Source organism: Amaranthus tricolor, chromosome 5, assembly GCF_026212465.1.
Source record: "Amaranthus tricolor cultivar Red isolate AtriRed21 chromosome 5, ASM2621246v1, whole genome shotgun sequence".
NCBI lineage: Eukaryota > Viridiplantae > Streptophyta > Magnoliopsida > Caryophyllales > Amaranthaceae > Amaranthus > Amaranthus tricolor.
The window spans coordinates 20,318,370-20,344,209 of NC_080051.1; the positions used below are offsets into that span (position 1 = coordinate 20,318,370).

At 32.6% G+C, this 25,840-nt stretch overlaps 1 protein-coding gene across 3 annotated transcripts; it reads right to left on the bottom strand.

Moving 5' to 3' along the window:
* Positions 1 to 7,464: 7,464 nt before the first annotated feature.
* Positions 7,465 to 24,044, bottom strand: LOC130812592 (uncharacterized). Of its 3 annotated transcripts, XM_057678110.1 has the most exons (16): positions 23,845 to 24,044; positions 21,634 to 21,689; positions 21,045 to 21,403; positions 20,300 to 20,543; positions 19,410 to 19,681; positions 17,928 to 18,695; positions 17,785 to 17,843; positions 17,087 to 17,149; positions 16,871 to 16,959; positions 16,687 to 16,752; positions 15,976 to 16,605; positions 15,824 to 15,895; positions 12,783 to 12,853; positions 12,638 to 12,695; positions 10,052 to 10,304; positions 7,477 to 8,598 (listed from the first exon to the last, which is right to left on the bottom strand). In XM_057678110.1, exons 3-16 carry the CDS (start codon positions 21,302 to 21,304, stop codon positions 8,003 to 8,005), a joined length of 3,501 nt encoding a protein of 1,166 aa, XP_057534093.1. In that variant the 5' UTR covers positions 21,305 to 21,403; positions 21,634 to 21,689; positions 23,845 to 24,044; the 3' UTR covers positions 7,477 to 8,002. The 3 variants fall into 3 exon arrangements, with proteins under 3 accessions (XP_057534094.1, XP_057534093.1, XP_057534092.1); XM_057678111.1 differs by lacking the exon at positions 21,634 to 21,689 and having other exon boundaries at positions 7,465 to 8,598; positions 17,928 to 18,650; XM_057678109.1 differs by lacking the exon at positions 21,634 to 21,689.
* Between the last annotated feature and the right edge of the window lie 1,796 nt (positions 24,045 to 25,840).

A 25,840-nucleotide genomic window follows, 5' to 3' on the forward strand; every position in this document is an offset into this window, starting at 1 on the left:
TCTTCTCTTATCACCCTTTATTTCATTTTATATTTGCATGGATTAGAAGTGATGGTCAGGAAGGAAACACTAAGCAATATTTAATTAATTAAATAATTAATTAATTGACAAGTGCAGATTAATAAATTTTTAAAAAATAATTGTTGAAAGGCCAATGTCCTAACAGAAGATAAATATATTGCCTCCTACTAAAGCCATTTTATAATTACTGATCAATTGTTATTATAATTAATTAAAGAAATTAAAGTGGCTGGTACTGAGAAGATGAAAAGGTGGAATGTTACTTTGCTTTCTATGAAATATTAATTAATATAACATCATGGAAATTAATTATAATTTTGAGAAAGGATTTATTAAAAAAAAAGTTGTTGAGCTAGTTTGTCCTATATCGATTAATTAAAGATGGTGTGTACACTTTATAAATCATTGGAGTTCTTTTATTAACATATGATTTTGGGATGGTATTTCCTTCGCAAGCACTTATATTAATTAGCATGCTGTAGGAAGTGGATTTGGTACAGAAAAACTAACCAGAAAATATGTCGTTTTGTAAATGGATTTATGATGAGGATGGATGATATTTAAGTTTTGATTTGTGGAAAGTGGAGAACAGAGGAAAGAACGATACAGAGTGACTAGTGAGATTAATATATGGTTGTTCGATACAGAGTGACTAGTGAGATTAATATATGGTTGTTCGATACAGAGTGACTAGTGAGATTAATATAAGCTTACAAGCATAGTTTAAAAATAAGGCCGCATCACATCGCATCAGCCACGTTGTAAAAGTTTTTAAAAATAATGAATTGATATTTTTCGTGTTGTAAAGGTGTAAAAAAACCGCATTTTGGACCGTATCAAGGGGTATCTTTTGGTTTTTACAGATATTTAGATGTTACGATAAATACATCACTCCTATTACCGCACCACCGTTTCGTTACCGCAATCACGAACGTTACCGTATTTATATTCAATGCTTACAACAATATTTTCCTTAAAGCTACTTAGGGTATATTCCACCCACCATATTTTTGGTTTGTAATTTAAACTATTTTTGCATATATGTATTATTCGATTAACTTTATTTTACGTATTTCATCACCTCAATGACATAAAATGGCTTATGGATAAGTGGGATTTGAGGAATAAATGTAGTTGTTAAGTAATATTCTCCTAATATCATGCAAATTATTATTTATTGAATGGAGTAAATTATGTATATCATATCTCTCGACTTTTTTGTTTACAAACGATACAAATATTACTTTACTTGTATTTTTTTGTTAAATTACAAGAAACAAATAAGTTTATTTGTATCTTTTGTTAGAATAAAAGATACAAATAGTGTTATTTGTATTTTTTATTTCAAAAACTTAAACAATACTAATAATGGTTACAAATGAGACATTCTATTAGTGCTCGCTTTGACTATTGGGGGTTTAATTGATTGTATGCATTCTTCTTTGCTTTGTTGTTGGAGAGGGTATGGATTGATGACTATCATCATCATCTTCAATCCGATATCCCGCTCGAAAACAGAGTCTGGGTGAGGGATGGTAACGAAAAATCCACACTCATACTTCGTTCAAAGAGAGGACTAGAGGATTATGGTTAATTTTACCCCAAAAAGTAAGATCCCTACATAAAGAGGAATATGAGTACATTGTTGCCTCAAGAGTAAAACTACATGAAGAAAAACAACATTAGCAAAAATAGATCTGAAACAATATAAACATACGATTAGTAGATAAACAAATAAAATGAAGCGGATAAGAAGCAACTAGAAACTAGGGTAAGAAAGCAACTAAAGAAACATTTAGTAGTTTGAAATATGGGTCTTGCGTCTTCAACTATTCCTATCCCTAGTCAGGTCCGCGGAAAGGTGCAACTCACTTAAGTCGTTCTTAATTTTCTCAACCCACGTTTTCTTAGGTCTTCCTCAATTTCTCTTACCTTCCAGTATAATGCTTTCTATCCTTTTAACAAGAGTTTCGAGTGTCTTTCTTTGCACACATCCAAATTATTTTAACCTATTTTGACACATTTTAGTAGATGATGGGGACAACACCTAGCCTCTCTCTAAAGTCCTGGTTCTTGATTCGATCCATCATTGTGTTACCGCACATCTACCTTAGCATTCACATCTCTGCTAATCCATCTTTTTTTCATGAATCTTCTTAACGGATCAACACTTTTGACCATGCAATAATGTTGGCCTAATGGCAACTTTATGGAATTTACCTTTTAGTCTTATCGGAAACTTCCTATCACATGACACTCCGATAGCCTCTCGCCACTTAAGCCAACTTGCTTGTACGCGATGTATAACATCTCCATCAATCTCCCCGTTACTTTGGATAACAGACCCTAGATTATTGAACTTAGTCGTACTTGCTACTACATCTTCTCCATTGTCACCTCTGAACCATCATCTTTCTCAAATATTCTAGTTCTATACGACTTATATGCAACCCTTAGCCTTCTAAAACCGCCCTTCATTATTAGCCTCTTCGCTAGTTTTTACGACCAACATTATATCGTCAGCAAAATAGCATGTACCATGATACAGTTACCTAGATAGACTTAGAGAGCTAATCTATGCTCCTCCAGATAATATTGAAAAGGTTACTTAACCATTGAATGCCTTTTGCTACTAAACATTTCCATACCTCAATCGAAATGTTGTCAAGACCGACTGCCATTAGCTCTTTAAACCTTTTGTACTTATCATTTATCTTCTTTCGCACTTCCTCATTCCATCTCCATAACTCTTTATACTTACCTGTCGACACCCCTAAGATCTCTTTAGCAGATTGTCGAATGATGTCAGCCATTGTTTTCCACGTTTGATTTGTATCTTTGAATTCTCTTAGGTAGCCCTACACTTTGATCTTGTATGAGAATATGGAGGTTACTTTCCATTTAAATTTACCCAACATAATCATTTGTCTGCACTGCCTCTTTCTCGACAACCTTCTTCCTCATATTAAAAACCAGCACTAATAACCGATGTTGAGCTGGCATCTTTATACCCAGCTATCATTCCTATCACCAAATCTAAGGCGTAGTCAATTTGGGTCGCGTTCACTCCACTCTTGTACGTAATCAAGTGTTCCTTTCTTTCTTTCTAAAAATAGAGTTTGCTATTACCAAATCTTGGGCTAGAGCAAATTGAAGAATTTGTTCTCCCCTCTTGTTTCTCACACCTCGACCAAAGCCATCATGGACTGACTCATAGCTATTGGTTCCTTGCCAATATGGCCATTAAAATCTACTCCTAGAAAAACTTTTCACCTCCTGGAATAGTGGAATAGGACCAAAGAGTTACTTAAGTAGTCCCAGAATTTAAGTTTCTCCCGCTCATCTAATCCAACTTGAAGCCCATTGACTTCTTTCCACCTGGTATTATTTTAACTAGCATAATCCTTTTATTGCACCTCTTCGCCTTGACCACTTGTTTTAATATCTTGTTAGATACAAGAATCCCAACCCCACTACGTCAGTCATCCAAACCTACATACAACAGCTTATACCTTTTTACTTCAGTTGACTCATAATCTTTCCACTTGATCTCCTAAACACATATCAAATGAATATTAAATCTACTTAGCTCACCAGCTAGCTCCAAAGACTTGGTTTCTAATGTATATACATTTTAAGTTTCCCGTGTCTCCGCCTTGAACCACCCCCCCTGGCAGTTGGATTCCCCCTCTTTGATAACTGACGGTGAATATCACTCACTTAATTAATTAAGTCCAATTTAATCAATGCTAATAAGTTAATCTCAAGACTAATAAGGTGATATAAGTTTATTTGATTAGAAAGTTAATCAAGTTCTATAAAGTACATTTATAATATCACAATCTATTTTGGTTTCCTATGAGATTGTACTTGATAATTAATATAAATAGTGTACTGAACTTAGAAATCAAACTAATTATTAGCACATTATTACAAAACAAACTAAATGACTTCCCATCTTACTAAAAGGTTACATGGCTTCCTGTACTTGTTAAAGGTTACCCCGCCATTTAATTTTTTTTTCAAATATATATTTATGTATTTTCATTATTTAAATTTTTAGTTTTGTTTTTGTTGGCAGAACTGAAGCATGAAATAGAACACCACAAAACATATTTAATCAATTAATTAAGAAAAAATGTACAGCGCAACACTGTTTACTTTTAATTAATACCAGAACAGAAAGTTGGATGCACAAAGGGAAGGCAATAACACATCAACACTAATTGAAAATTGCAAAAGTAAATTTTTAGATTTAATTTTTCCTAATATTTGAACTTTGATCGGAAATATGATTGTTAGCTTACCAACATGAAGAAGTAAAGCCATCCTTATGACAATGATTTTCACGGTCTTACCACCTATTAAAAAAAATAAATTCATCCTTCTTTTAGCTTTTAGAGTGATTCTTCAGCTTCATTTAAGAATATATTGGTCACTCTCATACAAAACTTATTAGTTGTTACAATTGCTAAAAGTATATATATATATATATATATATATATATATATATATATATATATATATATATATATATATATATATATATATATATATATATATATATATATATATATATATATATATATATATATATATATATATATATATATATATATATTATATATTTATATATATGAGAGAGAGAGAGAGGGGAGCTATATTTAAAAATAAATAATTCATTTTAAATTATAGATTTTAAACTTAAAATAATAAACGATGAATTTGAGAATAAAAAGGTTTGGATAGCCCTTGTCAAAAACTCATTTTTAACTATTAAATTAAAAGTGGAAATTAGCTCAAATGCAAATTTAAAATTTAATTTGATTTTAAATTTCCAAATAAAATGATGATTTTTAAATATAACGCATTTCTTTGATGTGTAAGCAACTTAGTTATATTGTGTAAATTGATTTTAAAAAAAAATATTACATTACTACAACGTCACTAAATAGATTCTACCTTGACACATTGGAGAAAGGCTTTATATAATCTTGTAAAAATTTTATATAAACTTTGTTTACACTATTTTAGTGTGCACTAGCCTAATAATAATAAGTATTAGCTAATGATTGCATTTAAATGTACTTATAAATAAAAATATTTACTATTTTAATACATTTTAAGATTGGTGCATACTAAAATAGTAATCAAGTTTATACATGACTTTCTTTATAATCTTAAAGGGATCGGTGGTTATTTTCTATTGACTCTTGGCACCAAATACTATATACAACCTCAAATAAATAGGAAGAGATAATAATTTTGGATACTAAATAGTAATCAAATCTTTTTGAAAAAGAAAAAAGTAATTGAAAAATATACTTAAGGTGATGACCTGACTGATTAGTGATTCAGTTAAAACTTCAAAGTATAAACAGAAGCAATAATTGAACAAGTAATGATGCACAGACAGTTGAAATTTTAGAAGAATAAAAGTATAATTAAACTCAGCTTATAACCAAATCTAATAAATCAATGATCTTCTGATCAAATGGGAAAGATAAAGTAACCAACTTATACACTAATTATCGTCATCATTATTCTTATCCTCACCACTTAAAAACTAAACATAGATTAGCTAATCAAATCTAATTTAACTACAAAATTAATATAAATATGCATGTGTGCACCTTCTCATCTGGCTTTTACACTTTTAGTTGCATTATGAACTTTTGTTAGCTATTTGTATTTTGTGATAAAATAACTTTACCTTTCCATATTCATAGTTTATGCTTCATTCAATTTCTTTTTAGATTAGGTTTTTGCATATCAAAGTGTTAAATCACCACTCTTTGATGAAGGTTGATATATATATATATATATATATATATATATATATATATATATATATATATATATATATATATATATATATATATATATATATATATATATATATATATATATATATATATATATATATATATATATCATTAGATAGAAAAAACTCAATGACTTAAAATTTACCTATTAAGACAAAAGATAAATGTATGATGGAAATAAATAATTAAGATAGAGAAAGAATAAATTCATAAATGAAATTAAAAGAAAGAAATTGAAATCTTTAAAAAAAAAAGGTGCAAATTAAATGGAGCAAGTTCAAGAAAAAAAATTAGTAAATTAGGAAAATAACACCTTTGAAATACCATTATATATTTATATCTCGTTAATAAATCTAAATAGAGTTATCTTTTGGTCAAGGAATAGAAAAGGTGTATGGACCTAAAAATATTATTTTATCCCCATGTTTTTACAAGAATAGTCTCCCTTTTCCATAAATGATCCTTTCCAGACTCCATCTATAGAGGGCTTTTGTTGTTTGTTCAAAGTGGGGGAGAAAAGTCATCACCTAAATTGTAGACAATTAAATAATTATATTATTAGACTCTTTATTTTCTATGTTGGATTGTCAATGCACGTATTTGAGAGTCTCGATTTTTTATTTTGAACCAAAATATCAAAAGAGAATTAGTAGTTTTACAATTTTGACATTTTAACACGTATTTATATCAGATTCAAATTTTCAAGTTCGGGTAATATATAAACTTTTGTTTTACAAAAAGATAGCAACTTTATTAGTCCTACTCTAGAGTGAAATTATAAATTCTCATGATTGGTCGGTCAACCAAAATCCTAACATGAGCCAAGGAAACTAGGCCATGTTTACCATACGGTTATGGATGCAGCAATGGGTATGATGAGAATATGTCTTCTCATATGGGGAAAGGTCAATATCAAAATCTAGTCAACTGAGTTTTCCACTATAAAATTAGGTCAGGCGATCAATTTGTATTTTGTATAATATAATGTAATTATTAACAAATAACAGAGGCATTTTTCAAGTTGTGAAAGGAATGGCTGGTGGGAAAATGATAATGATGTTTAATATTTGGCCTTAGTTGACAAACACAACAGATAAACACTAGAATGTGAATCAAAGAACAACTTTCTTCATAAAAAATACATCAATCTTTTAGGAAAATAAAGCATGTATCAGCATTGCTAGTAACAAGCGTGCACTAAACCGTTATTGTTTCTAGAAGTAATTATTGTAAGATGAGGGAAATTGAGATGCGGATGTTAAAGATGGATGTTAAGATTGATGAGTATAGACCCTCATGAAAATAAATCAAAAAGAAAAATGAAAAGGTCTTTGAGTCATAAATATTGGAGACAAATTGAGAAGAAATTATTTACATCAATTTAATCATATGCAAAAATAGAACGCAAAATGCACTTGATAGAAAAATTGAAGTCTGAAGTATGAGAATATAACCTGGATAACTCAATTGATAAATAGCATTAAAAATATAATTAGTAAAAATATATGACAATAAATAGTAATGAATAAGGAATGAGAATATACGTAAAATAACCATTGAAGTCGATTCTATATTGTGGATTGACAAATACGTTATTGACCCAAAAAAAAAGCTCGATTTAGTCCAAGTTACGAACTTAAAGGAACTTGAAAGAAGTAAAGATACAAGCAAAATACGACTCTTTTAAGGAAATTGGGTGAATGTACCTGCATTTATGGGCAAGTACGGACTGATACAACTTACTAGCAAAAGCTGAAGGAAGATGCCTGCACTGAGAACACATACAACGAATCACAAAAGGGTGTAAAACCAAAGGATAATAACAAATACTTCATATGTTTTATCATTTCAAATATAAAAGAAGAAAATTCCTTTCTATTTCTTTTGCAGCTGTACTGATTCCGTCGTTTCAGAGTAAAAGTACTCATATCTACGCTTTGCTCAAAGTCACAACAGAGCAAGATAGCCAGAATGCAAACGATCAAGACGCAAATTAAACATAATTTAACAACTTTTCACAAATATCCAATTGATATTAATTAATCACAGTAATTTACAGCTTTTAAGTTAGAGCCCACATAAGCAAACAATTGAATGTCATAAGTAATCATCTAGCCAAAATTTACACATACAAAACGCGATCATGATTCACGTTATCACAACAAAATCATATTAAGGTCGTCCATAGGTATCTCCAAACCAATGGAGTCATAATCTTGCAATCCCACAAACCAATTGTTGATATCCTCAGGGGGTTTGAGATCATTGGAAATATCAAGTGGATCAATGGTATCAAAATCGATATTCTCTAATCCCTCACAAGCAACATCTGAAGCATTACCAGATTTGTTGTGTTCAGTACTTTTCCATTGAACAGAACTTGACGTTGGCTGTGTAGAAGTTGAATTTTTGGGTTTTATTTTTGGCTTCTGCTTCTGCTCACTGCTGAAGCTTACAACAGGCTGCGATTCACAGGCAGCACTAGCTAGAGCACCTCTTCTTTGATCTCGATCTCGATCACTTCTCTTTCCTTTGGCTCCCTCAATAAGAGAACAACCATAAGCTGTTCCACCCCTCAAAGAGGAACCACCCACATTATCAAGGAGTACTTCTCTCTTCTTTCCCTTGTGCGACATTGATTCAAATTCAGGGAATCCGTGTTCAGAAGAACGACTGGCAGGTTGTGGAGAGTCAACATATCCTCTCCCAAGATCTTCAATGCAAGGATCCAGCACATTAAACAAGGTCAATTCTGGATAAACAGTAACAGATATTATTTGATTAGAGAAAGTAGAGAACAGCAGACTAAGAAACAGTACATGAACTGGAGAATCAGACTTTTTGACAAAGACCACAGTATCCTTCTAAATGCAGAACACTAAAAAACACATTTGAGGTATAACTATTGGCGCAACAAAGGTACTTTGCTCCCGTAGAAAATGTTGCAGACAAAGAAAGATGTACTAAACAGCAATGACATATAATGAGAAAATCCAGGATAAGAAAAGGCTATATCTTTTAACAGGAAAATATCAGAAGAATATATCATGGAACAGGATGAGAAGGAAATTGCCAAAGCCTAGCAGCAAAATACTCCCTTTGAAGTTGCCCCAGTCCACTTCACATTGTGAAAGCTTCAAAAAAGATGGGCAAACTCAAAGGGAAAGAGGGAGTATAGATGTAGTAGTACAGTAATAAAGCCATATGCATTATATAACAGAGGCTTTAATCATGTACCAGACAAAATGCAATACCCTTAGTGCATTAAAACTATAATAATCCGTCTATTGAAAGATTATTATTTAACAAAACTCAAAATTTAAACCACAAATTAGCCACAACCAAATCGTGCATCTACCAAAATTAATAAAAAATGAAAATTTGGTTTCACACTAACTCACATATCACATCAGTGTTAATTTGTTTAGTAAAAAACAAACAATTGTAAAAATTACCTTAAAAATTATATTTATCAAATAGTAAACCTATCACTAACTGCAAAATAACCTATTTAGCATCCAATTCAACCACTATCTTGTCCGTTGAGAGTAAAAACAACCCGTTTGGTTGTTATTAATGGTCGTAATAAGAATGATATGTAGTGTAAAATTTCATAAAATAATTCATGTCATTCACATGGTAATAAAACTTTGATTATGAAAAGACTTTTCATTTATAATTTTCCATTACCACTTTATACCAACTCTCCAAATGGAGATGAATTTTGTAAAGAAAATGATATGATTGTGCAAAAAGTAAGATATCTTTATTCGGGTCATCGAATCGGTTTCAAATCAAGTATTTCAGATCGGATCAAAATCAAGTCTTGGTTTGTATATTACCGTAAATCCCTTTTTGAAGTCAAGTTCAGTTACACAAGGTAGGGTAAATGTCGAGTTGGGTCTTTTTTAACACCTCTAACGAGAAGCATGACCATCAAACTTGTCAAGAGATTTTCCCATCAAAATATACACTAACTTTTCATTACTATTCAAATGTGACAAGCAAACAGGCGTAAATGATCAATCTACAGAATTAGGAAATCACTCAACAGTGAACATTCAAGGACTCAAGGTCGCTTGCTATCCTATAGATCTATCATAGGAAAATAGCAGGAAAAAAAGACAGGTGTTGCAATCATTTTTAAGTAACAAAAAAGCAAATTGAAGGTAGTTGACAATTTTCCTTAAAATAAAGTAAAATACCTGCTTTTGTAGTTTCCATACGGTTTTTAGAAGCTCCATGGCCAATACGACTATCAGACATGTTGCCAGTGCCTGTATCATTGACTTCAGGTGCTGCAAAGAGAACATTTTGCAAACAAGGTTCACTAAAACAGCTCCGCCCAGTGAGTTCAAAACTTCTACACCTCAATAGAGTTCGTTCTATGAAACCCAACGCAACTTGCTTAGAAACTTTGCGCATTACAGTTTTAGAACCATTATTTCTTCGACAGGCCTATACCAATAAAACAAGGTAAATTCTCATTAGAAACAGCTCACCAATCTAATTATACAGATCAGATGATACATTTCCAAACAACATAACTCAGATTGATCAAAAAGATTTTCAAACATTCTCATGACACAAAAAGGACGTTACTGAACCAACTTCTCTGACCTACACTTCACAGAGCCGAACGAAAAAATTTTAAGGTTTCCGCCACTAAGATATGTTTTTTTTGCAATATCTGCATGTGGCGCAGACATCTAAGCTACCGAACAGCAAGCCATATAGATATTGAGGCACCCAACAAGTAGTTCCTGAATTAGGACATTCGTCGATAAATTCAAAATCCCATTTAAAAAACAGAAGAAAGAAAACCTGACTTGGAGCGAGTCACCCTTTGCTTTGGAGAGAGAGAGAAATAAAAATAAATAAATTTCAGTATACCATTATAGCCTTTCTCAAAGCATTCTTAATAAGTCTTGAACTAAGAGGGAATAAAATAGATAACATTAAAAACATAGCGGGTGTTTGGTATGACAAATGGAAATGTAATTGAAAGGGAATGCATAAAGATTAAAGCGAGAGAACCATAATGTTAAATGCTATTATCAAGTGTTTGGTATAATAAACTATAAAGAGATGTAAGATAATGTGAAGAGAGAGAATCAAAGAAAGAAAATTGGTTTTTGGTCAGAAACGAGCGGTAACAATTTCAATGTATTTTAGTACCCTTATGAAATGGATTGGGTAAACCAAACTCATATTAAACATTAAGTAATTGAATGAGTTAAATGAATCTCATATTTGAACTTAAAATGCTCATTACTAAAACAACCCCATAATGTGTACTGACTAGGTCTATCCCCATTCTCAATGTGCCAAACAATTTGTAATTCTTTGGTTTTGGATTATCATGGACTATTGTAAAATAGCTCATTAAATAATGTGTCTTTTTATGTGACGTGAAGTTGCAGTGGTCAGTCGGAAATACAAGGGTAAAGTTGCGAAGTATCTAACCCAAATTCTGCCTAGCTAGGAGCAACTAAGCGGCATTGACGTAATGGAATGGAATGGAATGGTATATTTGTGTAATCACTGGATCTAAATAGAAGGTTAAAACAGCCTCCACATTTCTTCAGAAAATAAATGTGAAAACAGGCGTAGTTCAAATCTATCAATTTGTCTCCTATTCCATTAGTTTAAAAAGACGCACTAAAGCAGGACTTATGGAGGCAGTGCAGCCAACGGGCAAACCGCCAAAGTTCATGGCGGAGGCACAAACTTGTCTATTGTTCACAAGGATGAAAGCAAAGTGCGCTTTCCAGATCTTATGTGCAGACAACAGTATAAGCATGACCAAGCACACAATACAAAAAAGGGGGTCATGTATAAGCTGAATATTAGGATCCTCACAACTCATACACAAAGGGAAAATAAGGTACAGCAGGTGTAAAGTAATATAACATAAAAGGATGTTATTAAGAGATTTGGTTTGTGACTCTAGTGGGCACGCCTTCGTCACTAACAATACACTAGGAAAAAGAACACAAGTTAGAAAGGAAAAAAAATTTCAAGCATAAAGTGGTACGGACATAACATCCTCCACCACTTGAGCTCTACTAGAAAACATAAAAATGAAAATGTGTGAATTTAAATTTACGATATAACCCTTGAATATTGCATCAAGTTGAGTAAGGATCGTAACGCCTAAATGTCGGTCAAAACCATTAGATATTCACTGATACAGCCCAAAACGGGGTTTTTTTACACCTTTACAACGCAAGAAATACAGTTTTTTTTTTAAACCTTGACAATGCGGCCGACGTGATGCGATGCGACGTTGTTTTTACACCATGCATCAAATACAACACCAAAACATAGTAAATTCATCCACTCTATTGATAACGATGTGAGACATACATGCTTATATGTCGACCCCCATTCCACCCCCAAAAAGAAAATAGGTAAACAAACAACGCCATTACTTTAAATTTTCAAAAAGCGTACAAGATATCATATGAATGAGTTGCATAGTGCAAAAAAAAGGCCGCACCGTATTACATTGGTTGTATCGTAAAGGTTTTCAAATTTACCAAACTGGTATTACTCGAAACGTAAATGTGTAAAAAAATCGTGTTTAGACTGTTCCAAGAGATATTTCATGGTTTAGGCTGATATTTGGCAGTACGCCAAGTCACCAACCACATCATCCTCGTTACCGCATCACTTTGTTCATGCAACTGTGACCATTACCGCATTTTCACTAGGAGTAGAATTGTTCACCTTCAACACTTAGAGAAATTGATAGGATAAAATAAAGAATCAAAGTAAGAAAAGTTTACCATTCTCCTTTTGTAAGCCATCTGAATCAATTGTTCCATAGCAACCTGCTCAATGTGCCTACGAAGCACAAAGAAAATAGTTAAAGGAGCTAGAGTAAGGAAGGGATGAAATTGCATAAACCTTAAGCAATGTGGTACTCCATACCGTTTCTCCCTATCTTTATCATCTTGAATAGCCTTATCAATCTTGACCAAGTTGTCTTTTGTTTTCCCGATCTACAATTGATCACAACAATTAATTATTGGACACACAAATAAGCTGCAAATCCAAATGTCAATACCAATACTTCAAAAATGTAGGCTATGAGGATATTCTCCTAATTTTGGACACTCGGAGGCTGATCAGATTCATCATCATTTGTAGCACCAACATACAAAGTAAATTCAAACATTTTTTTCCTTTTTCCAAGGGTCGTACGGAAAGTAATGATCTAAGTTATCAAGATGTAAATTCTACTAGGAATCAATCATGAGGTAAGATCGAACAATCCTATAAATAAAATTAAATGTTAATCCCTAGTCAAGATTAATCATTTTAAAAGATTAAAATTCTGATATAAATTTCAACTTTAGTTTTGTGAAATGAAATAAAAAATCGTTCAATAATATTTTCAAATTGTCATTGAAGAATATTTTCAAACATAAGTGTATATGTGAAAAAAGTTGGTCAAAGATCATGCATAAGAAAAATTAACTATAATTGAGATTACCGGATCGGATTGTAGGATATGAATCATGTTGTGATTCAATCACTCAAAATTTTATTTCAACTATGATAATGATATGATCCTACGAACATTAAGATCTTATCTATGATCCTGATCGTTGGCACGCTTTTGGATCATAGAATTGTAGATCAGGATCAATATTTTTAGTATAATGGTCATGATTCTTCATGTCAACAAATTTTTCTAAAAACAATATTCTCTTGTAACAATATCTTGATCACTTGCATGAAATTAAGACATCTTTCTTCTTTTTTCAAGTCTTGGAAAAGATTCAAAACATCAAATGAAGTTAGCCATTCATCATTGAACAGGTTTTGGGTTTTGAGATTTAAAGTAGTTTAATTTCATGTTCTTATTTAAGAAAGGAATAATAGTTGAATGAGTACAATATGAATTTAGCATAAGACAAAGGGACAAATGAATAATTTCTAAAAAGTCAAAAAAAAATTATCAATTACTCCTCTCATAAATATGGAGCAATTTATACTCCAACAAAACTATTAGAAAGGTGGAAACCTATTTATGATGATATGTGGGAGTTGGGACATACTATTCTAACTATGCTAGTACTACAATTTGTCCTTCCCCTTTCCTAGGTCTTACTCACCTTCATAACAAGAACCCAAAAATGAAAAACAGAACGAGAAAGAAAAAAAAAAAAAAAAAGAGAATTCTTAGTTGTTTCTTTATCAAATTGTATTAGAAGGTGGGAATTTATGCACAATATATAATTTAAAACCACTTGCATGTTTTTTGAGTATGCTTTGTAACAATAATATTTTTTTTACTTACTAAGTTACTTATAGTTTAGCTAGATCTCTTTAATGCATAACAAAAACCTAAAAAATGTTTCTTTTTTGATTTTCAAGTTTTTGAGTTTTTCTTCTTCTAATCAAATAAGTTTTGAGTATGCTTTGACTATTTTCTTTTCAGTTACTTGTTTGACCAGCTAAAAGTGTTGGTAATTTTTGTTGCCTTTTAAGCTAGCTGAATAAGCCACGGTTTTGGGAGATATTTGATAACATTAAGTATTCGTTGTTGCCAGTTTATTATAGAGGAAGAGTGGGCCAATAAGCCAAAAACCATTTATAAAAGATAGTAGATAGCTTTTTCATTTTGGCTTAAAAGCTAAAAATCCATTTACCAAACACGTCTTTGGCTTATTGATCAACCAACAATAAAGTCAAAAGTCCACCAAAAGTCATTTACCAAACGGCCTTGATATCGTAATGCAACTAATGATATTATAAAAATTTATTCAAAAAAATCAAAGAAAACTCTTTAAAACTAGCATACTAATAAGTTAGCAAATATAAATTATTCATATATATTTTATTCTTTATATTTTGTACATATATTCACATCTTAGCATAATAAATATCAAAGTACGTTGAAATTATACATATTAAATTTTTTTAGCTATGTAGAGATGATTCCTCCCATATATTTAAGTACGTTGAAATATTGATGTACATTCAATCTTTGTAAGTAGATCTTAAAAGTACCATTTTTTATTTTTTATCTGATAATCCTAAAATAATTAAGTTTATTAGGAAATTCGAAAAATTGTTTGATATACATTCCCAATTAGACAATTAGTCAATAGTATATACCCTTAAAATAGACGGTGATTTTTTAATGTGGAGTTGATACGTAGAATAAATGTTTTCAAATTAAATATTATATAATTTAATTAAATCCTTATAGTAGGTAACATGAATGTGAATAGTAATTGCAAATTGTTGATAAATGTCATTATATATAATTATCATTTTGACCTTTCATCATAATTATGAATCTCTCATGTCTTCAACAAGAACAAATATATGCATGATTACTTCACTAGTACTAATAGCATAAGTAGAACTTTATAGTGAATGTGATTCATATTGTAAATGAACAAAAAACAAAAGTTAATCAAAAATTTTCATTTTATTCAATATCATATTGACCTTCCACATTATGAATCTCCCATATTCTCACCTCTGGTATCCAAAAAAATGTTTGCATAATTTTGAATCCTAGATTTGTGAATTGTGATATAATTTTGTATAACTTCCATTATCAGTAGTTTGTTCCGAATGCTTCCAATTCGTATTAATTGTTTTCCAATTACCCATCCTATCATGTCTTATAATCCCCCCATTATTACCTATTAGGCACATGGGGTGTAACTTTTTCTATACCCGTCATTTCGACCAATTTTATGGTCCTCTCTTACGTCTAGGAATTCATGCACCAAGCCTCAAAAACATTTTGAAGCGTCGGGAGAAACAAAGTTATCATATCTATCGAATCATATTTAGACTTATTTGTATTGTGATTCAATCTATCTTTAATCTATCTAGTATAGATTCATGTTTTGTCATATAAATCAGGCCTTAATGAAATTATCTTGCAAATCTAGCAAACATAAATAACATAATGTTTTTAAAAAGACGAATTAACACAACCATACCTGTTCACAAAGCCCCTCCTTAAGCTCCTTTATATCTCGGCAAATCACATCTTCTCCATCAGCCAGATCAGGCTACATTAGAGTAAGCAGCAAGTTAATACCAATTACAGATTTTACTAAAACGTATCACATGAAATGAGACTAATGAATACCATCACATCCAGGTACAATCCAACACTCTGCAGCTCCAACACTAGTCTATCATCAATGCGCATCAGCTGATATTCAGAATCAGGATATGCTCCAATAGCAGTTATATCTGCAGGTTGTGGTCCACCAACATCATTCTGCCAACTTCCACCGACAAACTCTGCATCTGAGTACGAGATACCATCATCTCCCAACCACCTTCCACTACTATACAAAGAATCAGACATACTTGCATTCCTCGTTGTGTTGGATGTGACACTCTTATTACAAGAAAATCTGTCACTAGCACAACGTTTTTGAATCTGAAAATCGACCACTGACTCGGCCTCTGAGTCAAATCTATCTCTGTCTTTAATATCAGTATCAACATAATTACACGAGCCACAATGAGAATCATCACTTGCACACTGAAAAGACACACTCACTCCTTCATTCCCATTGTAAATGCCCTCACTTTCATCCTCCTCAATCAATGCAGACATAACTCTTTGGTACAAGGATGAAAATTTCTCCAATCTCTTTCCCCCATACAATCCCACAGAAAATGCTCCATCCTTATCTATTACTTGATTGGAATGACAACCATTCTTCCCAGTGGAAATATCAGCATTTTCCTTCTGTAAATAAACCCCCTGCCAAAAACAATACCATCATAATTGAAGAGATAAGAGTTAACAAGCCAAAGTAAAAAGTTATACCAAATTGCAAAATACCAGAATGTTATATTGAGCGCTCGGAATCGCAGATAAGCTATACTCTAACTCCTCTGCAAGAGTCAACTACCAAATGCAATGGTTTGATATCAGCAAACACTAATGAGTAATGACCAAACTTAAATATGGTAAAGCTCTATCTATAATTGAAAAAAAAAAATTAAGGTTCATCTAACTTTATTACCTGTTGTTTCATATAGCTTATATCTTGTGAACTAACAGAACCAAAAATTGGTTCCAATTTCTTCCAGAACCGCCCAGAGCAGGAGTTGTCTGCAAAAGGACCAGCAATTAGGCAATGCATCCAATGTTTGAACAAGTAATCTAGCAAGAAGCGAATGGAAACAAGATCCAAAGACATGGCAAAATAAGACTTGAGATAATCAAAAAAGACCAATACAGCTAGCCTTGCGGGCAGCAGCAGCAGCAGCCAACAATTCTTCATGATCGTCATCAGATTCAGCTGATAAAAATAAAGTTGGATGTATGAGCAAAAGAGAGTGATTAGCAGAAAAAGATCTAAACTCATGCTCTAAAAAATTTCAGACTAAAATAAATAATAATGTGTTGATCTTCTAAACACAAAGACAGCCAAACAATAATATATAAATTTTCACATCACCCCATCTCCGTGCATTAGTGACAGAGAGTCAAGTAAATTGAAATAGAAGGAACACCTTTGACAAAGATGAGCAAGTTACACTAATCTATTAAGAATGAAGTTTAACTAGAGTTGGCTATGAAATAGGTATGCCAGAGGAATGAAGCACTACTAAAAGAAAAAAAAATGGCCCAGACTTTAACAATGATTACCATATATTACCCATTTTCAAAGCATCAATTCTTTTCAAGGTCAAAAGTTCACTGTCAAAGTGTCTGCCATGAGAGTATATCAGTAAAAACACGATAATATTGGAGTTGTTCTATTATAACGATGTAATAGTATAATTTAATAACTTCTATCGATATGCTTTTAGATCTAAGTCAAAACTTCAGAAAAAGAAAAAGCATGCCCACATATTATAAATGGAAACATAATGCATTGCAATAGAACATGAACTTAAACCAGCAAATTAAAAAAAAGGCACAGAATTTTACAATTGCGAGTGAAAACTCTCCCATCTGATATCTTTCTTGAAGGTGGCCGTCCTGTTTTACTGCATAAAAAATAAATAAATGTTGAATAAGTGGAAAATGAGAAACAATGAACCAACATCATCCTTAAGATAGAATTTCAGAACCTTTTAATCTTCTCCAAACCAGGCCTTGTACTTTGGATACGCTTTGCTGTTGATCCACTCTCCAATTTCACATCAGAATGTGAGAGTCCTGGCTTTGACAAGGATAAACCCCTCATTGTCCTTCCCTGCCTTCGCACACCATCACCAACATTTTCATTCAAAACATTTTTATTCCTCTTGGTAGGAAACATAAAAGCACGCATTTTACCCTTTCCATTCAGCCCATCACAACAATCTGTTCCTTTCTCTTCTAATCTAAACTCCATCCCTTTTGTTTCTTCACCTTCTGACAAAAGACCTGGAGAAGGTGTATTATCAACCTTAATTTTACTATTTGAAATGTTGCTATGAACATCAACAGTTTCCATACACCCAGAGATATCATTCAGAGAGTTCTTTACTCCACTGACAGGAGGAGAAAATTTCATTGAAGGGGTTTGACATTCATCAGAATTTGAAACTGGTGATATAACATTTGTTCTTCTGCTGCGTGAACTTTTCTGTTGTCTCTGACCACCCCATTGACCAAGCAAATAAGATGAATTGGCAGTGCGATGATGGCTCTGCACTGAATCAAGAGAAATCACCTTATTGGAATTTGTAGGCTCTTCCCACCCTTCACAAGCTTCAGAGGAGGCTTGAACATCAGAAGACGAATTCGCCGCCATGACAGAACCAATTCGTGGGGCCCTAGATATCCTTGCTCTTACAATCGTACCAGAACTGCCAATTGAGGTCTTGGGCTTAGCATTTGATCTGCCACTCAATCTAGTACAAACATGCTAAGAAATCTCAATTATTCAAAAAATGACAAAAAAGTGACAGGAACAAATAAAAGAGTCGGCATAAAATTTCATGAGCTTCCCTATATATCTTATGGAATCAAAGTCAATCCTGATAATCGTAGCTTCTAAAAATAAGCACAAAACCCAATCCGCATGTAGTACCTATTCAGGAGAGCAAACATTGCATCTAACAGACATCATTCACATCTTTTCACTCATGGTTCATCCTTTTAGGGCATGTACGTGTGAAGGATCTAATCTCAGTAGTCCATAAAAATGGACAATGTCAAAATATACTCGCTCCAGGTCCAAACAGCAAGTCATGTCAATTAGCAGACAAAGATGCACATGTATTAGATTACTAAATGTCAACTAAAGAATATCACACTATCCAGAAATTCAACTGTTTCAAATTCAAAGACAGCTCCATGCTTCCTTTAGATAATGCAGCAAAAACAACATTCTCTAAAAACAAAAGCGTAACTAACAAAAAACTAGACACTAGCAACCATAGACACACCCAACAATACGAGATAAGAAAAACACAGATCGTTACAGGAAAAAACACCATAAGTCCATACCTATCTAATCACGTTTGCCATAGAATGCAAGAGGCAGTACAGATTCGAGTTACGACGTTGTCAATTGTCACACCTAATATGAACCAAATGAGATAGTAAAAATAGGAGAAAATGACCTTAAAAAAGATGCGTCACTAGAAGCCGGTTTAGAATCTGTACTGAGTTCAGAATGCATTGTTCTGTTGACATCACCAGCTCCAGATTTATTCACCACTGTCCCAACAGAGCGTTTCCGCTTCATCTTGTTTTTATCCCAACCTTCCCCAACAGCAGAGAGTCTCAACATTCTTTCCTCGGGAATACAAGCCCCATTTACACCCTTAAAGTTGTGTGTTTCCTTCTCGTTACTCAGCTGATCCTTCGACAAAGAACCAGATTTACTTTCAACCTGCGGAAAGTCTCCCATTTATTATTTCAAGGACGTTATGTGATACAAGTAGTAAGCATTATTTGATATAAGTCTGTAAACTATTTAAGAGCATTCACAGAGTTACAAAATGAAGTCAAAAGAAACAAGGAGAAAAGGGTTATTCAACAAGAAAATTGCTTTCCTGCGACATGGGCAATTTGTGGAGAAAAAAATGATAGAAATTACCAAGAATAAATTGTGTAAACATTGCTTTTTGTGTGACGCTGAGTACTTTACGATGCACCCTCATGGAGTTCTTTCCAAATGTAAAAAAACTCAGTGCTACACATGCATATAATATAATACCACCTCCACAACCACACACCGTGTGCCCCCTCTTCCCAAAAGGAAAAGTAAAAGGCAAAGGGTTTCGTATTTTTTCTTTATAGCGATTGAAGTTTTTCTGGAACTAAGACAAAGTGTGGCAAGAAATAGCTCACATAGTTCTTATAAGTCGGTACAGTTATATAAGCGAACAATAAGTCCTATACTCCTATCCCACCCCCCGAAAAAAAGGAGATAAAAAAACAATTTAGCAAAAAATAAAGCAAAAAAAAAGCAAAAATAAAACAGTAAATGTTAATCCCAGACACATACCCTGAGTTCTCCAGCAGATGTGCGAATACGCTTATTCATCCCAGCACTTTTGGCTTTGTCCTCCAATCTTTGAGCTGTAAGGTCAAGGGAGTTACGAGGTGGTTGAGCTGCCATCTTCAGTAGGCTAGATCCACCAGTCTTATCGATTGACAACAGATCAGTGCGTTGCCTCTTCTTTGAGACCATAGAATCCCTGTACTTTTCTAATTTATTGATTGAATCACGGAACAATTTTGACCTTTCCCTGGAAAGAGCACATCACGGTGAATGTGGATACCAATGTTTGGTTTATGCTGACATATACAGCCATTAAACCCATGATAACTGATAGCTATACCAACACAATATTCCACAATTCCATTACCCCAATGCCACCAAGTGGATACAGCATAGTCGGGGTTAGGGGGGACAATGTACCTAACCTAAAACTTGTAATAACAAAGAGGTTTTGTTCAATTGAACTTTGACTGCATCAACAGCAAATTGACACAACTAATAAGTTCACATGATTTAGTAGTCATTTTGTCTTAGTTTATTATCGTTCAAAACCAAATAACTATGAATCTTTGACTTTATAATAGTAATAACAACTACCAAAAAGTAACTACTGCTTGTCAGATCAGGCACATTATGCACAGAAATAAAGCAGAGCAATATTAGGGACATCAGAGACATACAGTAACTAACTTAGTACAAAAGTAACTGCATATATTCTGGAGCAATAAACAGGCTTCACCAGACTAACCTGGCCTTTATGGAGGCATTCAAAACACTATCTCGGATTTGCTTCAACTCTTCAATGGACACAGGAGGTGAAGGCCTAAAGCTGGAAGCTCTAGATGGAAGATCTTCAGTTCCCAAAGAAACACCCAAAGCTCTTCTCAATTCTCCTGAGCGTGTATACTTTGAAGTTCCAAAGGAAATTTGTTCCAGATATAGACATTGGTGTATTAGGGGTACGTCAGATGAGGAAACAGCACCACCACGGCTCACAGGACCAGACATCACACCATCAGCACGCTCGAAATAATAAGAAAAGACAGCAGAAGTAAACGTATAATAAATATTTCCTATAGGAAGTCCAAATTGCTGCTAGTGCAGTTTCTGTCATGAGAGACCAAATAAAAAAGTTAAACCTTATAATTTATAAATTATGCACAACCAAATTCTAAGTTGACTAATACTGACTCAACAACTGCTAAGAGTGCGTTCACTTCACCTAGCAAACTATGTTTTTTAGGAGCAACCAAAACGCACCAAGTTCAACAAGGACTAACCCGGATTAAAAATGACTATCAATTATAAGTTTCAAGGAGTCGGAAGTCAGGACTAACCAATATCAATAAGTTCGCATAGGCTCAGGAGGTTAAAAAGGTGAAGAGACTGCACCCTGAACATCAACATGCATGTGTACATCATTCTAAAACAAAAAAAAAAGTCCCCTGCAAAATATATAATCAAAAATAGAGGTGGCAATGGGCCATGCCATGGCACGCGTCAGTCTAGAGAGCCTCATGCCGAAACAGGCCTCTTGATAGTTTAGGCTGGACTATGCCAAAATTCCAAACTGTGGCACCCATGCACAGCCCTAGACGTATGCCCATTTTGTCCAAATCTTTCATTATTTACAAGGCATTACCATTTGGAGAGTTGATATTATGTGGTAATGGAAATTTGAGAACGGATTAAATATTTATGATTAAAGTTTCATTTTCATGAAAGTTTATACTACAAATAATTTTCATAAACATCAGTCAGTACCAACAACCAAAAAGGTCATAAAGTTAATGAGAGTAGTTTTCATCAACAAAAAGGACAGGGGTGCGAGTGATAGATAGAGAATTGTCAAATGAAAAAGGCGCAAAGAAAATAAAATGGAGGAAGTATAACGGTGCCTTCTGTTGTGTCAGACCCATGTTGTGTCATGCTTAGATATGATTTTTGGGCCACTTCTAGTACATTATGCTAGACTTGTACCTCAAAAAGACAATACCAGGTTAGGTCTGAGGCTCACAAGATTGAATTTCATACTCTTAAAAAAACACCTTAACCTGTATGAAATCAACTACGGCAAAACGAAAACCCAAAGAAAAAAATTCAATTTCAACTAAGAAGAGAAACAACTATTAGTTATCCAACTTGCATTTGGTGAAAATAAAAAGAACAAAGCTTTGTGAACTTCAATAACCAAATATTCATGTATCAGACCTTAATATAGGCATTGCAGCTGAAAAAAATGTGCTCCCGAGACAAGTATACACATAGGAGGTTGATATAGACATATAGTATTAGGGGTAGAGCTAGCTTGGAACCAAGGTCACAGCCCTATTAAATCACTAAAATGCACTCACTTATCCTCTATTTCTTTCAATCTCATCCACAAACTTATACTCTCTCCATCTTAACCACTTATTCCTAACATCCACTTGTATTTTGTCTTATTCTCTAACTCACTTCCCATTTCCACTAAATGTGCAACAAAAGGCAAAGGGTGTAGGCTTGCTTTTTGGGTGAAAATCAATGGAAAGGAAAATTGGGTTGAAGAATAACTGAATAAGACAAAATAAATGGATGAAAAAAATTGAGTGGTTAAGATTGAGAGAGATAAGTTTAAAAGAAAGAGTAGACAATTGCCGTAGAAAAGGGAGGGAGCAAAATCAATAGGACAGACTAAAATAGAAAGTGGATTTAATTTAGAGGGATAGCGGAAGTAGTATATATATGTCTCACTATCAACGTTGACTTTTTTGCTCCCTCTCACGTAAAATCATTTTTGTGAAGTTGGCATAAAATTTTGGCCCTCCATCGCCTGAATTCTAGCTTCACCTCTGCTAACTCTATAACATATGAGCTACAACCATCAACAAGCTTTTGGTTGATTTGGATTAAATCATTTCTCCAACATCATCAATCTACCTAATTACCCACAAAATAGTCTAGATATAACAAAAATTACTAACACTCACTCAAATTTCAAAAAGAATAGAAAATTTGTTGGAAATAATCACATTTCACTCATCCACGGTGAATAATTCTACATTTGGATAATAATCCAACCTTTGTCACGTATTTTCTCCAAACATACTGATTAGAACCACCACAGTTTCACCTCTGAACCACCATAGCCCCACCCTTCCCTTCCCAAAGCGAGTATGTCGCGAGCAAATACATACTAAAAATGAGATTATTAGTAAATAATCAATAGGTTGGATTATTCATAGCAGATGATTGAAAGATTGGATTATTTTCTAATAATTTTTCCAAAGAATAATAGCACAATGCAACTAAAAGCAAGTCACTAATTCAACATCAAAGCAACGAATTTCACCAAAAATGCCCTAAATTATCATCAATATAACCCTAAATTAGAGATAGCATCAGCATAACAAAGTGATGAAGTATGAGTAACACTAATAGTGACGTAAACCCTAACTAATGAAATTCGAGTTCTCACAATAAAGTACATTACTAATCCGACAAAAAATCGGCGAATTATAAGTGGAATTAGAACGAAATGAAGAACTTAGGGTTAGATCATAACGTACACAAGATGAAGTAAGGATGCTGAAGATGATGATCAAAGAGGAGAAAGAAATACGCGGCTGAAAAACCCCCAATACTCGAGAGGTGGGAAATTATCTGGAATCGGGTGTTTTTCGTCACATTCTTGCTCCCTTTTCGCAATTTTCAATATCAATCTCAAAATTTCGTTGGTTTCTCATTGAAAATCGGAAAAATTGTCCAAATAATGTATCTATTGTCTATCTGTCTTCTTAAATGTAGGTACTATTAGTCATTACTCTCACTTTTTCTTCTTCTTATGTTTCTTCGTTAGTCTTACCCTATTTCTCACTAGTGGTAGGTAACTATAATAGCTGGTTAAAATGTGAATAGATATACTGTCAGCAAATAATATATAAATATTGAATTATTTAAAAATAATGAATTATTCACAGCAGATGGACAACAAGTGGGATTATTTTGGATAATTTTTGCTGCAAAATTTGCATTCAATACTTGGAACTTTGACTAGTCATATAAAGTTAGGGGATTACAATATTAAATATATTATAGTGCACTAGTCATATTTGACCTTTTCTAACGGTTACAAATCAATAAGGTATGCTCGTGGAAAAATAAAGTCAAACTTTATATTATTTAGCATTAATTCAAAGTTTGTATTATTGTGTGGAAATCAATGAAAAATCATATTATTTATGGTAGTTTTTCCTTTAATCAAAGCTCACGTTAATGTATTCTCTCCGTTCATTCGATTAATAAATACTCTTACCGTTTCTTTTTGTTTGTCCACTTTACTTTTTCACATATTTCAACGTAAATTTTGAGGCTCGATATCTCATAGTATGTATAATAAAAAATTATAAAAATTATATTTTAAAATTCTTTACATCGAGACAAATCTAACAAGATCCCACATAAAATTGTTTTGTCTTGAATATATACTTTAAAAATCAAATTTAAAATTCTCTCATGAAGCGGACAAATTTAAAGTGGACAAACAAAAGGAACGGGGGAGTAATGAATTTGAGCCCATTTGCGCTATTTAATTTGTATTTAATTTAGACGAAAATAATCACATTAAACAAAAACTTGGACGAGACGGTCTCATCATGAGACCGTCAATTTGGGTCAGCCCAATTCGCGCGTGTAACAATATCATACGCTTTCCTTCGTTTTTTCATTTTTTTGGGCAATTATTAATTTTGACCTTAAAGATATCAATTTTGATCTTAAAGATATCAATTTCAATGTAAAGTAATACTTAAACAGATGATTTAAAATAAAATTTTTCAATTTGGACCTATAAGTGATCAATTTTGACGTTAAACTGATCAATTTCTATTTATATATGATTCTGTTCACAATTTCAAAATCAAGTTTTATAAAATGATATTATTCGGATGAATTTCAAACAACAAATTAATGGTCAATAAAACTATCAATAATGCGTTAAAACTATTAACATATTAAATTTGAACTAAATCTATACAATATATCTATACAATTTAAATACTTATTTTTAAAACGATAATTGAAGATTGAAAGTTCAAAATTGAGTTAGATTATGAAACATCATTGTCAAATTATATGTCATAATTTAACTATTAACATATTCAATTTGAACTAAAACATATACAATATATTTATAGACTTTGAATACTTATTTTGAAAACGATAATTGATACTTATACGTTAATAATTGAGTTAGATCATAAAACATCAATTGTGATAATTTAACTATTAACATATTCAATTTGAACTATTTACAAATATATATATATATAAACGTGTTGAGGAAAGAGTTATATCACTGTTATTAATCGATGATTAAATAGTACAAGTACTCTTATGTTCCATTAGAACCATTATGTTGCATTGAATAAGAGTATTTATATTGTGTAGTACAATATTTTAACATTATTATTGATAGTGTTATTAACCATTCATTTGTTGTTTGAAATTCATCCATAGAATGATAAAATAATTATCATTTTATTAACTTTGTTCTCAAATTATGAA